Here is a 14,895-nt window from a genome sequence, read left to right on the forward strand (position 1 = left end):
GCAGTTATTCAGTTTATCGTGGGGTAAATTATAATCGAATCCATAGCGCACGAAAACCTAAAATTGTGCCTTGTTTTTTCATACATTGACTTCGAATCTTATATAACATAAATCTTCCATGCCTTTCTCTATCTAGAAACTAATAGCCACTCTCTCCACCTAATATAACCTGCCCTAAAATTATGTTCTGTTGATGTAACGTAAAGTGATTTTACAGCCAAAGCCATGGAGCATGGCGACCCTGCTGTATGTCATACGGTCTTTGTAGTAGTATTGTATGGCCTGTCCCAAGATACACCGCCTGCCCAACACACCAGCAGCTCACTAACTTACTGTTAATGGAATCTTACAGTGTACTGAACTAGTATCTAACATTACCTGACCATGTCAGGCCGACAAATAAACATGGATTGATGAGTACAACACAACATAGCAAAGTGTGTAGTACTGTAGGAATGATCCAAGGGAGACTACTCTAACCAATTAGGAAAATAGAATATTGATAAACAGACTGAACCAATTAGGAAAATAGAATATTGATATACAGACTTCTACATTTAGCAATAATCTAAAAATCCTTTCATTCCACAGAAGAAGAAAGATTTTAATAAATTTAATGACTATATTTCCCCAATGTAATCATGCCCCTTTGGCCTGACCCACTGTTTATATAGAATTGGTTGCCTTACACCCAAGGATATGCTTCATAACAAATGTTATCAAAATCCATTGAGTTGACTATATACAATGTAGAAGTAAGTTTCAGGATGCTGTGAGATGCAAACAAGTTTAAAATGTTCATCACATTTCATGATCAACCGCATCATGATTATTTCTCTATCACTAACTACTCTGCCACATATTTTTGTTACTACATTTTTAAACTCATTTATTAATTTGCCTGGATCATGATTAGATATTTGATCTTATAACTTTTGTTCTAAGAAACTTGTCCCAGAACTGTATTATTTGGTACTGATATGGCCTACCTTTTATGTTTTCGGTGATACAGAATGTATATTGAATCACATATCAACTTCACAACTCAATCTTTGTTGTGGAAACAAGCTAGGTTTCACCTCATAATTAGTTTGACAAGCTCAACCAGCATGACCATTTTTGTAGTTCATGGAAATGCAATAAGTATATCAATTTGTGCAGAAAATACTTAAGAATGCTAAATGACAATGCAGGTCATTGTCTATGATTTTAAAGATTTTTCTATGATTTATCTACTTCAAACAGATGTCTTTAAGCATATAAAAGCATAAATTATATCATGATATTACAAATGAATATTTCATGGAAGGAGAAGATGTGTTTGTTTTTTCTTTTGTGGATAAATTATTCAGTCCAATTCTGAACTCATTGGGTATTGTAGAAAAACGTGCAGTAGATCCCCGAGGAGTTCCGAATGATATTTGGTCCTAGATGCTTTTCAGATGATTATACTGTTATACACTGTGATAGCCTAGGAGTCTTACTTACCTGTATCAGACAGTGCTGATGGAAGCTTTGGACGAGATACTTATAGAATCCGGCTCTACGTCACTTTGACTTATCTGTCGATCAAACTCCATTGCACCTGCTTGTGCCTTTTCTTTCAGTGCCATTTGGTAGGCGACTTCAAATGCCTCTCCCAAAGTCAGGATGATTTCACGAGCTAGACTCTGCAAATATTGAAAATAACAGAATACACTAAATGAGTATGTTTTTTAAGAAAGTGACGATTATTAATTTATTTTATTTTGTGACATACATCATATGATTATCAACCTTTACTATAAACAGCACACACAGTGATAGCTATACTTAGTAGTCCGTCATAATGATGATTCCCCGAACACTTGGAATCAAATGAGCTGGACATTCTCCATGGACCGATACTGCTTGTTACTATCAAAGCAAGACAGACTTGGGGTTGAAATAACGTACATGTAGATATTGGAGATATGTGAAAAATATAACAGAGCTCTGTCAAAGATTCTTATGTCTCATATCAATGTTATCTAATCTGAAAATTGAACTCTTTGTTAGAAGTTCATAGCTGATGTACGCTGAAATGAAAATAAAAACAATGTCAGCCATTTGTAAGTTTGGCCATCCATCTTTTAGAGCCTTCATGTGACATTTTCTCATTATAATAGGTAGGTCATATGTGACATTTTCTCATTATAATAGGTAGGTCATGTGACATTTTCTCTATACATTATATATATCAGGTAGGTCATGTGACATATTCACTATAAATCAGGTAGGTCATGTGACATATTCACTGTAAATCAGGTAGGTCATGTGACATATTCACTATAAATCAGGTAGTTCATGTGACATATTCACTATAAATCAGGTAGGTCATGTGACATATTCACTATAAATCAGGTAGGTCATGTGACATATTCACTATAAATCAGGTAGGTCATGTGACATATTCACTATAAATCAGGTAGGTCATATGACATATTCACTATAAATCAGGTAGGTCATGTGACATATTCACTATAAATCATGTAGCCTAGGTCATGTGACGTTTTCTCTATACATTATGCATATCAGGTACTGTAGTCCATGTGACATATTCTCGTTATAATAGGTAGGTCATGTGACATATTCTCGTTACAAAAGGAAGGTCATGTGACATATTCTCGTATGTCGTTACAAAAGGAAGGTCATGTGACATATTCTCGTTATAATAGGTAGGTCATGTGACATATTCTCTATAAATCAGGTAGGTCACCTTAATCTTGTTCAATATTCATTTCAAATATTATGACCCATGTGATTGAAAAGCATTTGAAGCAAATATAGTTCAATTTCAAATCAGATTCAATTGTTAAGTTCTTATAAAATTGATCACGAATCTATCTCATTAAGTTAATAATTGAACAGACATTCCTAGTCACACCACAATGGCCTTCCCTGGAGCTTCAATTCATCAATTTGTTGATCTTTCACACTGACGGCCGCAACATTTATATACTTGACATTTCCGGTAAATAACTCCAAGTATGTGTCATTTTATCTTCTAAATCGTAATTATCCTTATATAACCTGGAATTCGACGAAATCGTAACACCATCATTACAGAGTACATGGTATACATATATATACAAAGAATTTTAAATTCATTTTCACGATAACAACACACATATCTGACAGTTGGCCTTCAGCTAAAGGAACTACAACACATTTAAAGGTTGTATGTATCTATATACCAATACATATACACTTAGTGGTCAGATCTGACACCATCGGTCCTGAGGCCTGACCAGTGGTCATCACTTGTCATGTCCAGCCATACAATGGCTAGTGTAAGTAGGGGGTGTGGAATAACAGGCAGTCTGGACAACAGGAGCCAGAGCCGTCCTTATCATAACATGTCACGCTTTCAGCGCTGGGCTGGACAGCAAACCAATGTTTATATAGCCTAATTGGACTGAAACTGATGAGGACATTAGAGATAGAGTCTTTGTCCCTGCTTTATTGGGCTATTCCCGCCACAAACACAACACATACATCTATCTGGCTGAGCCGGCCATCCCCCCATTGTGTGACCACTCGCCCCAACAACAGCCTGTCAACATTAGGTTTCAATATTCAGCTGACTTTTACTCCCCATTCAACCTTTCTTTAATAGATCCTGCTTCAGATTTCTTTTGATTTTCTACAGAAGTATATCAATATCGCATACTTGTTGTTTTTTGAAGGTCAGAAATGTCAAGGTGACTCAAACTGGCTATTTCACTGTTGGCAAAGAATTTCAGGAAACAAAAATAAAATAAAACTTAAACCTTCAAACAAATGGTGAAACCTGGACTCTGTATAAACCCTCAATGCTTCAACACTAACAGCTTTACCACGTTCACACTGGACTCTGTATAAACCCTCAATGCTTCAACACTAACAGCTTTACCACGTTCACACTGGACTCTGTATAAACCCTCAATGCTTCAACACTAACAGCTTTACCACGTTCACACTGGACTCTATATAAACCCTCAATGCTTCAACACTAACAGCTTTACCACGTTCACACTGGACTCTATATAAACCCTCAATGCTTCAACACTAACAGCTTTACCACGTTCACACTGGACTCTATATAAACCCTCAATGCTTCAACACTAACAGCTTTACCACGTTCACACTGGACTCTATATAAACCCTCAATGCTTCAACACTAACAGCTTTACCACGTTCACACTGGACTCTATATAAACCCTCAATGCTTCAACACTAACAGCTTTACCACGTTCACACTGCACAAATGCATGTTTACATTTGAATCTGATTTTAATTGCCCTCAGCTGTCGTATATGTATACAGTCATTCTGTAGGTATCATTGGACGTGTATTGAGAATGAAGAAGTATTAAAACAGAAAGCTATTACATGTATCGCTGTTACCCCCTCCAGCTAAAACGACAAGCTGTTACCCACACTAACATTAATAAACCATGTGGGATAGATAATACAGGTAATGTTTGGTTTTATTTGATTAACGTCCTATTAACAGCTGAGGTCACTTGAGGACAGCCTCCCCTGTTTGCGATATGCATGTGTGTAGTGAGTGGGTATGTGTGTTTTGGGAGGCTGCGATATGTTCGGGTTTAGTCTCCTTGTGATAGGCCGGAACTTTTGCCGATTTATAGTGCTACCTCACTGAAGCATACTGCCGAAGACACCCAGCAGGACACCCCGCCCGGTCACATTATACTGACAATCGGCCAACCAGCCGTCCCACTCCCAAAATGCTGAGCGCTAAGCAGGAGTAGCAACTATCATTTTTAATGACTCTGGTATGTCTCGGCCAGGGGACAGAACCCAAAGCCTTCCTCACAGCGGTGAACACTCAACTGAAGACCAAAAGTGAGGCGTTGTCAAGGGAGACATTAGGAAGAAGAAAGTTGTTCAGAAAGAAGAGAAAAGATAAGATCCCAAATTTAGTCGCCTCTTACAATCATGCAATGGGGGCAACAGGTACAATTCTTATGCCCTACCTGCAGGGCTTACAGGTAATGTACGTTCCTGCTGGCCAGGTGAGGAACAAACATGTGACATAATGGTATTAACAATAAATATTAATGATAGTTTAAAATGTTTGAAATAAACAATAATTCACTAAACCTCTTTTTTATTTTAACCTCAACATAATGTTTGGACTGTGATGAATAGATTACAGAATAGCATAACCTTCCACCACATGGCAATGATAAACAGTCTCAACAACATATAATGGAAAGCTCCAAAAGACTAGAAAATATCAGGTATATTTCACTCTAAGAGGTTTGGGAAATACTGGCAAGGTTTCCTTGTTTTATATTTTCATATAACATCACTAATTTGGAATTTCATTACTAAAGTTCAAATATAGAAATAAAACCCCAATACAACAGGGAAACAGAAATGAGCATACAAATTTACTTCACTTACAAGAACATGATTGAAGCAGAATTTTGCTGTGTACAAGTTTTTTCTGAGATACATGTACCTGGTGATTGTCTCAGGTGAAAAATATCAACAGGTACGCAACAATGTTCTACAGGTAGCCAAAAGGTGTCACAGGTAGAAAAGGGTACACCATGCAGCTTCACCACCTATCAAGTCACGAGACGACAAAAACCAAGATCAAGTCAAAAATCCATATAACTCCATAATGAGGTACGTAAAACAGAAATACTCCAACCAGAAGAAAGCATAAATCCAATTCTCAACAATGAATGACAGTTGACCCAGTTTAAAAGAACCAATGAAATTGCCTTTTCATTCATTCTTTTGTCCAAACTCTCCGTAAACATGGAAACCAAGGCTGGATTGATTGTAATTCCATTTATATCAACCCCCTCACTCAATGACAAGATCTGCCGATTATTACTTGGTGTGATAAGATAATCTTTATCTACATCTATCAAATTTCTCTAATTATTCCCAACACCAAAAGGTCCTTCAGTGCAGGAAAAGGCAAACTTTTTTGTCACTTAAAAATAATTATTGGACATTTAGCTAGTTTTAACAAAAACAAATTTTTTTGTCACTTAAAAATAATTATTGGACATTTAGATAGTTTTAACAAAAATAATTGAAGATTTCTAAATCCGGGTACAGTTAAATATTCAACTTGACAGTGTCTATTCTGGCAGTTTAAATGTTGTCTAGTATGTACATAGGTTGTATTGTAACTGGGTATGGGTGCAGTATTTATGATCGCAACTCAACAATGCAAATTAATACGTAAATTATTCAAGGATGGCATGGACTTAATGGACGACAAAATGAGTAAACATCACTACCCCCCCCAATATCAATTAATGAAGGTACTTAACATATTTCCTGATGAACTAGCTAAATATCATCAATTTAACCCTGCCATTGTACTAAAACACAGTAAGGGTTATTTACGATCAACGAAACTGACATTATCTTACCCGATCGTGAATGAACACCAATCTAATTTATTGTTTTGAATGATTAACCAATCAGCATTCAGATTTTAGTCACATGTTTTCCGGCTGTTAACATCTACACAATGGGGAAGACGACTGAATTTTTACATTCGATGAAAATGACAGAACTAAATACTGACTGACAGTTCCCCGATCAAGTTTCATGACAACTGGCGGAATTCATTTGTCAGTATATAACTAGGTTGATTTATGAGATAATAACTAGATGAAAATAAATATAGTATAGAGGTGACATTTGATAGGGAGAAATGTGACGATTCCTCTACACGCAGACGAAGACCTCTCCTAACCCATGTTGGTTGAGAATGCAACCAAATCTCCCTTAGGACGTGAAAAACTACAGGTCCGAGTCACAGGTGACGGGACGGAACCACAGGTGATGGGAGAGAACCACAATACAATTCACCGATCCTTACCTCACTAATTATTGCCACTGCTAAATAAGTGGTCATTTAAACTGACCACAAAGTCATTTTCTCTACCTTGTTAGTATACCATGGCATGTCATCAAGTTCTCAAGATATCTCAGTAATTATATAAAAATGACTTTTTAATTACAAGATTATTCACAATTTAATTTATACATTCTTTTCATAATTTTTTTTTTTTTTTTAACTAATTGAAATTCCTTGGTCATGGAACCTGAGAAAAATAAACAGGTTTTAAAATGGTTTAGGATATAAAAAATTTAGGAGTTAATAGAGATATTAGGGAAACTCAATATGTCGATGATAACAATATGATGGCCACTTCAAAGGGGGTACCCCTTTCTGAATCAAAAGAACAGGGTTAAATGGCTCCCTGACCCTCCATGTCAGTAGGCGTCCAGGAAAACACTGAGGGTCAACCAACCTCTCAAAACGCCTTGCTGACCCTGGCAGGATGACAAACTCGAGCACGGGCAAACTTGGTCAGAACAGTCCATTACTTGTAACCAACTGTCCAAGACAATACAGTTAAACATCTCTGAAGAAATCTTTCTGTAACCAACAGAGTAAATCAATTGTGTGTGATCAAGTCAAAGATATCATAAACACCGAGTCCTGTCAGCTTTTGTCTTCGGAGAACAGCGGATGATTTTTTATCCTTTCAGCCAATTGGTCCCGGATTTCTAGAATCAGTAACTTGACTGTCAACTTCTCCAGACTTTCTACCTTATTTTTTGTACAGAAATCTGACATATATCATGTTTTGGAAATGACTTTTGATATTTTTTTTTTTTTTTTCAAACAAATTTAACTAGATAAGCTTGAATCCCTAGTATTTCTGACTCTGACCTAGAAGGCATAAGGGACCACCAGCACTCATCGATACCTACACCCCGAGTCTTTGTTGAGACTATATTAATGGCTGATTGGGTGTAGATAGTAGACCCATCAGGCCCTCCTGGACCTATACTGGGGGCCTATACATGTAGATGTTTGTAAGACGATGGCCTATTACACAGGCATAATGACTCCATCACAACACTGCTGACATTTCCACATCAAAGACCGGATCAAAGCCTACCTGGCTTTCCTACCCAGTCCTGGGCCAGGTTCCGAGGAATTCAAACCTCCGGGGTTGTTGGAGATTCCCAGCCTCCTGCTGGGTCGTATGCTTTGGATGTTACAGCATTCCTGTGTACCTGACTGGTCCACATTTCCTCGGACAAATTCATAAAATAAAGACAGATCTTTACCAATTCTTTCTTTAATTAAAACCTGGGCTTTAGAGGTAGATCAGGTATGAGGGAGAACAGGTACATGTCAGGCTCCCGTGGAGATCCACAATGAGGCTGCACCATCAGAAATCCATTAAAAGTCTATTAACGTAAACTTGCACAAATATATGCGCGTACGAAGTCTTGTAAAAAGTGAACAAATTCCCTTCCAGTTCAAATGTTTCTAATAAAACTACAACTAAGTAATAGCCAGTACTATTTTCTCAATGATAAACTTGATTTTGAAAAGGATTTTTGCAAATTCCAAATGTTGAATTATAAAAATTCCCAGGGATTTAATTGACAAATGAAAAGAAAGTCCAATAGATCATCTGTGTAGCATCACAATGGGTCAGTATAAAATCTCCACGACATCAAGGCCCAATGGGTCGGTATAAAATCTCCACGACATCTAAGGCCCAATGTGTCGGTATAAAATCTCCACGACATCACTTAGGCCCAATGGGTCGGTATAAAATCACGACATCAAGGCCCAATGGGTCGGTATAATATCTCCACGACATCAAGGCCCAATGGGTCGGTATAAAATCTCCACGACATCAAGGCCCAATGGGTCGGTATAAAATCTCTACGACATCAAGGCCCAATGGGTCGGTATAAAATCACCACGACATCAAGGCCCAATGGGTCGGTATAAAATCTCCACAACATCAAGGCCCGATGGGTCGGTATAAAATCTCCACAACATCAAGGCCCAATGGGTCGGTATAAAATCTCCACAACATCAAGGCCCAATGGGTCGGTTTAAAATCTCCACAACATCAAGGCCCAATGTGTCGGTATAAAATCTCCTAGACATCAAGGCCCAATGGGTCGGTATAAAATCTCCTAGACATCAAGGCCCAATGGGTCGGTATAAAATCTCCACAACATCAAGGCCCAATGGGTCGGTATAAAATCTCCTAGACATCAAGGCCCAATGTGTCGCTATAAAATCTCCACAACATCAAGGCCCAATGGGTCGGTATAAAATCACCACAACATCAAGGCCCAATGGGTCGGTATAAAATCTCCTAGACATCAAGGCCCAATGGGTCGGTATAAAATCTCCTAGACATCAAGGCCCAATGGGTCGGTATAAAATCTCCACAACATCAAGGCCCAATGGGTCGGTTTAAAATCTCCACAACATCAAGGCCCAATGTGTCGGTATAAAATCTCCTAGACATCAAGGCCCAATGGGTCGGTATAAAATCTCCTAGACATCAAGGCCCAATGGGTCGGTATAAAATCTCCACAACATCAAGGCCCAATGGGTCGGTATAAAATCTCCTAGACATCAAGGCCCAATGTGTCGCTATAAAATCTCCACAACATCAAGGCCCAATGGGTCGGTATAAAATCACCACAACATCAAGGCCCAATGGGTCGGTATAAAATCTCCTAGACATCAAGGCCCAATGGGTCGGTATAAAATCTCCACGACATCAAGGCCCAATGGGTCGGTATAAAATCTCCACGACATCAAGACCCAATGTGTCGGTATAAAATCTCCTAGACATCAAGGCCCAATGGGTCGGTATAAAATCTCCTAGACATCACTTAGGCCCAATGGGTCGGTATAAAATCACCACGACATCAAGGCCCAATGGGTCGGTATAATATCTCCACGACATCAAGGCCCAATGGGTCGGTATAAAATCTCCACGACATCAAGGCCCAATGGGTCGGTATAAAATCACCACGACATCAAGGCCCAATGTGTCGGTATAAAATCTCCACGACATCAAGGCCCAATGGGTCGGCATAAAATCTCCTAGACATCAAGGCCCAATGGGTCGGTATAAAATCTCCTAGACATCAAGGCCCAATGGGTCGGTATAAAATCTCCTAGACATCAAGGCCCAATGGGTCGGTATAAAATCTCCTAGACATCAGAAGGCCTATGACGGATACAGTGATTATACAGTACATACAATTCATGATAGACAATGATCATAAAAACTTTATCCTCAATGTTTCAAAATAAGATTTCAAAGATTTACAAAATGTCGGCCCAAAGGATTTATTGTATAGGTATATTACATGTTTTTAGAATACTACATGAACTTGTCATCTAAAGCACCAGTTGACTCGGACATGACGTACTACACCCGGAATTAACACTACTAAACAGGTAAACCTCGATATCCCACGCCTCATCAACATAACAAACAATATTCACCTAGAAATTCAAGATATTTATATCACAAAGTCCAGATGAGAGAACATGACACTGACCTCTATTGACCATTAAAAACTGACCACAGAAATACAACGTTATCACTTTTCTGAGAATGTTTTATTCAGAAATGTATCACAAATTCTGGATAACTAAACTTTAACACAATAAACAATCACCTGTGTTTAAAGAGTCTGTGAATAACATCCAATCGCAAACAATCGTGTCGGTCAGAAAGCCGTGACCAATCAGGCGTGACAAGTGTCATTGTTACAGAGGAAATACAAGCAATCAATGAATCACTTGAGTAAGAAATCAATGGTTTTTATGATTTGAGTGTGAACAATAAGTGTATTAGGTATTCACTGTTATATACTCCTACATACCTACAATGTCCCCTCTATTCCTGCCGGACAGGCCTCTCAACATCGCCTGAACCTAACCCATTTAATAATTATTTATCTGACACTTCGATTTTTCTCAGCCCCTTTAAGGGTCAGAGATCACCGAAGAAGATAAAAAAGACAGAATTAATTTCACTAACGTCGAAATTTCCTGATGGTAAGTGAAACCATTGTGACAGGATTTAAACAAGTTTTCAGCTATTTTATAATCAACATTTACAATGTTTAAATTTTTTTTTTTTTTAAATAAGGCAAAACAAACTTAAATATGTGGTTTAGTTTCTTTCATGAACATACAGTAAAAAGTTATGTGTGAAAAAATAGAAATTAATTTACAAGTGGCCCAATAGACATGTATCAATTGACTGCTTGTTTTGTAGTTGATGAAGTGAAGACCTTGTTGGAAAAATTTAATTTTAAGACTTGTCTGATGAAACATAGCTTACTAAGTGTGTTGAAATTGAGAATAAGTTTTTTTTAAAGTAGGACAAAGGTGCTATTTTGTACAGTTAACATACCCTGGCCAAGATTAAAGTTATCTAAATATAGGTCAAGGTCACAGTCAAAGTTGAGCAGGTCGGCCAATGTAGTACCAATGGAAAAGTCTTGTCGCAAGGAACACAAATGTCAAATACCTAAATTGTATCCTCATTAGTATTGACACAACAATGTTTATAAAAACCTACAGCTGTCTATGGACGCTGACGACCTTGATGACGACCTTGATGACGACATCAATGTCAGGGATATAGCAATACCTCCCCTGGACGGTAAAAATGTCAATTGACACAGAGCTCAATTATCATTTACTCCCTCTCCACATTGTAAACAACATCAGTTTACTACCAATACCATTAGCACACATTAACCTATTCCCCATAGTGAAATGTGTATCATCAAGTTGTATGATAAAATTTACAAATGAAACATATCTTATTTTGGACATGTAAACCAAATGGCTAAAAAATATTATGTCTTTATTTGAAATGTTGAATATTCCATTTTATTGATGCTATGATGAGCTAGGTACTGTAAGAATGTCATGACAGATATCTTCAATAAGATTCAACAGTTTGGAAATATCTGATATCAAAATGAATGTTACTTTCTTCACAAACGTGTGTTAAATGTGTCGCAATGTTTTAAGACTGACTGGAAACGTCGCGACACATTTAACATGTAAATTTGTGTTGTGGGTAGCATCCATTTTGATACTATGACAGATGTATTTAATAATTAGTCCTAATCTTACAGTCATGATCTCATCTCTAACACAGCTGTAAACATAGGCTTGAGTAACATCCTTCAGAGTACAAGTTTTAACTTTCCAACTGGCCAAGGGGAAGTAACTACTAGTACTATTATAATACACTGTCTTCTCTACAACTGAGTTTCCAATCAGAGAAAACTATCAGAAATCACCATTCCCTTTGTGAGTTGGTCAGTCAGAAATCACCATTCCCTTTGTGAGTTGGTCAGGCTGAGATTATGATAAACCCATCTTCTCTCATTTCAAAAACAACTGCTTGAGTTCAGAAATTTAAAATACGACAACTAACTCATCTGTGTTAGGGACTTAAAACCACACACAGATAAAATACAGCATTTACCCCCTAATACCACAGCAATACAGAACTTCTTGGTATATACCAAATATGCTGTCACTTTTCCCTATTCTTTAAAGATAAAAACATCTCAACAACCTTGGAATAATTTTGCGACAAATTACATGATGAATAGGTAGTTATTATCCAACAGGTTATCAAAGTAGATGATTTACAGCTTGCTTACCAGATAAATTATCGCCGGGATGTAAGATACCCCTTACCTATTTGTATACTTAGAAAATGTTGTGACCTATCACTGCGACCCGGCGCGACGCTTGACCGCGCCTCTTTGTGCGTTTGACAGCTAGATTGGACCCGTATGGGCTAGACAATTAGTACAAGACTTAGGCATTCATTGTTCCATAACACACTACTGTGATAAGGTCAATGATCCCACCAAGGTCTACACTGTATAGTCACTGGGCAGAATTAATGCTTTTGTCTCTGCCAAGGGTTGCATCAGTGACGGACATTCTATCCCCGCTAGTTAGCTACTCCACATACCTGTCTGCCCCGGTGAGAATTCAAAACCTGTCTTCTTGTGAAGCATTCAAGTGTAAACAGTTTGCTAGGAAGTGTGGTAGCTAGTATAGTATTTAAGAGACAATTAAGTATCAAGTCTGCATGCTTATTGCAGAAAAAAAAATTCTCCATTTTTTCTTTTCTTAAAATTAATTTCATTGGTTCTACATTCAGCGTACAAAATCAAATTTTTTCCAGAGTTTTCCCAACAGTTCTACCTATTTTGAAATTTATTGTTATATTTTTAGTTTTTTCTAACTTAACAAGCTTTTTTTGATCAAACTGTGTTTTGTTCAAACTTTTAAAAATCTTTTTAAATATTGCTTTTACAAATTCAGGAACTAATCCTTAGATATACCAATGTACCTAGATTTGTTTCACAAATTGCTTTTGTGGTGAATTTTCTAAGTGTCTCCTAAATCTGTCTATAGAACACAAGATATATAGACTTCTAATAAGGAAATAATCGTATAACATCCCATATATAATTACATCACTTCTCAACCACTGGTTAAATAGTCTGTCCAGCGACTCAACACTGACCAACAAATCAGATCATCACACTGACCATCGTCCACACGATGACTTGTTGACAGCCCAGACTAAAATACCTGTGGTCACTTTCGAGTCGTAAAGTGAGGAAAACAGGGTCCACAATGGGCTGCGCTCCGATGGACAGATGGTAAACAAAGCTCTCCTGGTGGGCATCGAAAAAATGACAGATGTCCGATTAGAAAATGGCTCCTCCCCTATCTAATGATGGGTAAAATTAATTGGTGGGACAAAAAGTGGAAACTTAGTGAGCCGAAACTGACCAGTCATGCATGCAAATTATCTGCAAAGGAGATAATGGCCAAACCCACTCTCAGCATACTCAAATAGAATTAGAGAAATGTCTAATTGTTTTGACTGTGCAAATAATTAATGCTGTGTTCGCAGTCTTGTAAACCTCGACATAAATTGGCCATTTTGACAGACGAAGAGTAAAACAAATTGAACTATTTGTAAAATGATTGGTTGAAGTTTGAGGTCTAAGGTCAACTATTATTGCATAAAAGCCTTTCGACTGGGACACTCACCGATAGAATTTAGCTGTCGATGAATACGAAACAAATGGTGTCCAAAACGAGCTTTCCGTCACCCCGAGATCATTTAAATTGGAACACCAAGTTCTTAACTTTGCTTGAATGAACATGAAAAAACTACAATGCTAGGAACTTCTTCCTCGTGGGTTTCAGGAGTTTTCTATTATGTATGATGTTCATTTCAAAATAATTGAGACAAAACAGAATGTAAAATCACAATGCCGTAGACTATGACAATGACCATAATGAAGTGTTATTGACGATAGGATTGTGTAAGTACCGGCAACATTTCTAAGTTTATATATAGTGATATATATTCCTGGTAGGTTTAGATTCTTATATGATTTAATGAAATACAAACACTGTACCAGATAAAGGGAAATGAGAAATACAAAATAAGTCTTATGTTAAAAAATAATGAAAACATCTCAATTTGGGTAACGATCTTGTCTATGATTTAAGTAGCCATGTTTGCCTGACTTATAGTGAAGCTTTTGGGTGGCAAGTCACCTGGCTGGTTAGGTTGAATCATTTCATTTTCATTGGTAAGTTATGTCAGAAAAAATAACTAGGAAAAATGAAGGGCTTGTTATTTTCATAAAATAAAATATACATCATGAAGGGTTTTTTTTTCTTTTTTAATTTTCTTTGCCATTTTCCTTTTAAAGACATTAAGAGATATTGGATATTGAAAATCTTTTATCAAAATCAATTTAGGCATAAAGACAAAAAGTCTATAGTAATAAAAATACTACATTAATTTAGCTATTAATTAAGACAATCGTTATAGAAATTCTACGTTAATTTTCTTTCATTAAACATCCCATCAAGCTTCTTTTAAAATGGTGGCTTTCACCATGTGTGGTTAAGATAATTAATGTGTTGTCGTCGACAATACCAATGCATCCTGGGTGTTCTCTAAAGGAAAAT

The 14,895-nt window shown here is 37.1% G+C and overlaps 1 protein-coding gene across 2 annotated transcripts in view; it reads right to left on the reverse strand.

Moving 5' to 3' along the window:
• LOC117336317 (ankyrin repeat and SAM domain-containing protein 1A-like) overlaps positions 1 to 14,895 on the reverse strand; it is a 227,448-nt gene that overhangs the window by 13,875 nt on the left and 198,678 nt on the right. For both annotated transcript variants that reach the window (XM_033896807.1, XM_033896808.1), the window contains exon 25: positions 1,489 to 1,670. In XM_033896807.1, coding sequence (XP_033752698.1) covers positions 1,494 to 1,670 — 177 coding nt within the window. In that variant the 3' untranslated portion in view covers positions 1,489 to 1,493. The remainder of the gene's footprint in view (positions 1 to 1,488; positions 1,671 to 14,895) is intronic.

This window comes from Pecten maximus, chromosome 10 (genome assembly GCF_902652985.1).
Source record: "Pecten maximus chromosome 10, xPecMax1.1, whole genome shotgun sequence".
NCBI lineage: Eukaryota > Metazoa > Mollusca > Bivalvia > Pectinida > Pectinidae > Pecten > Pecten maximus.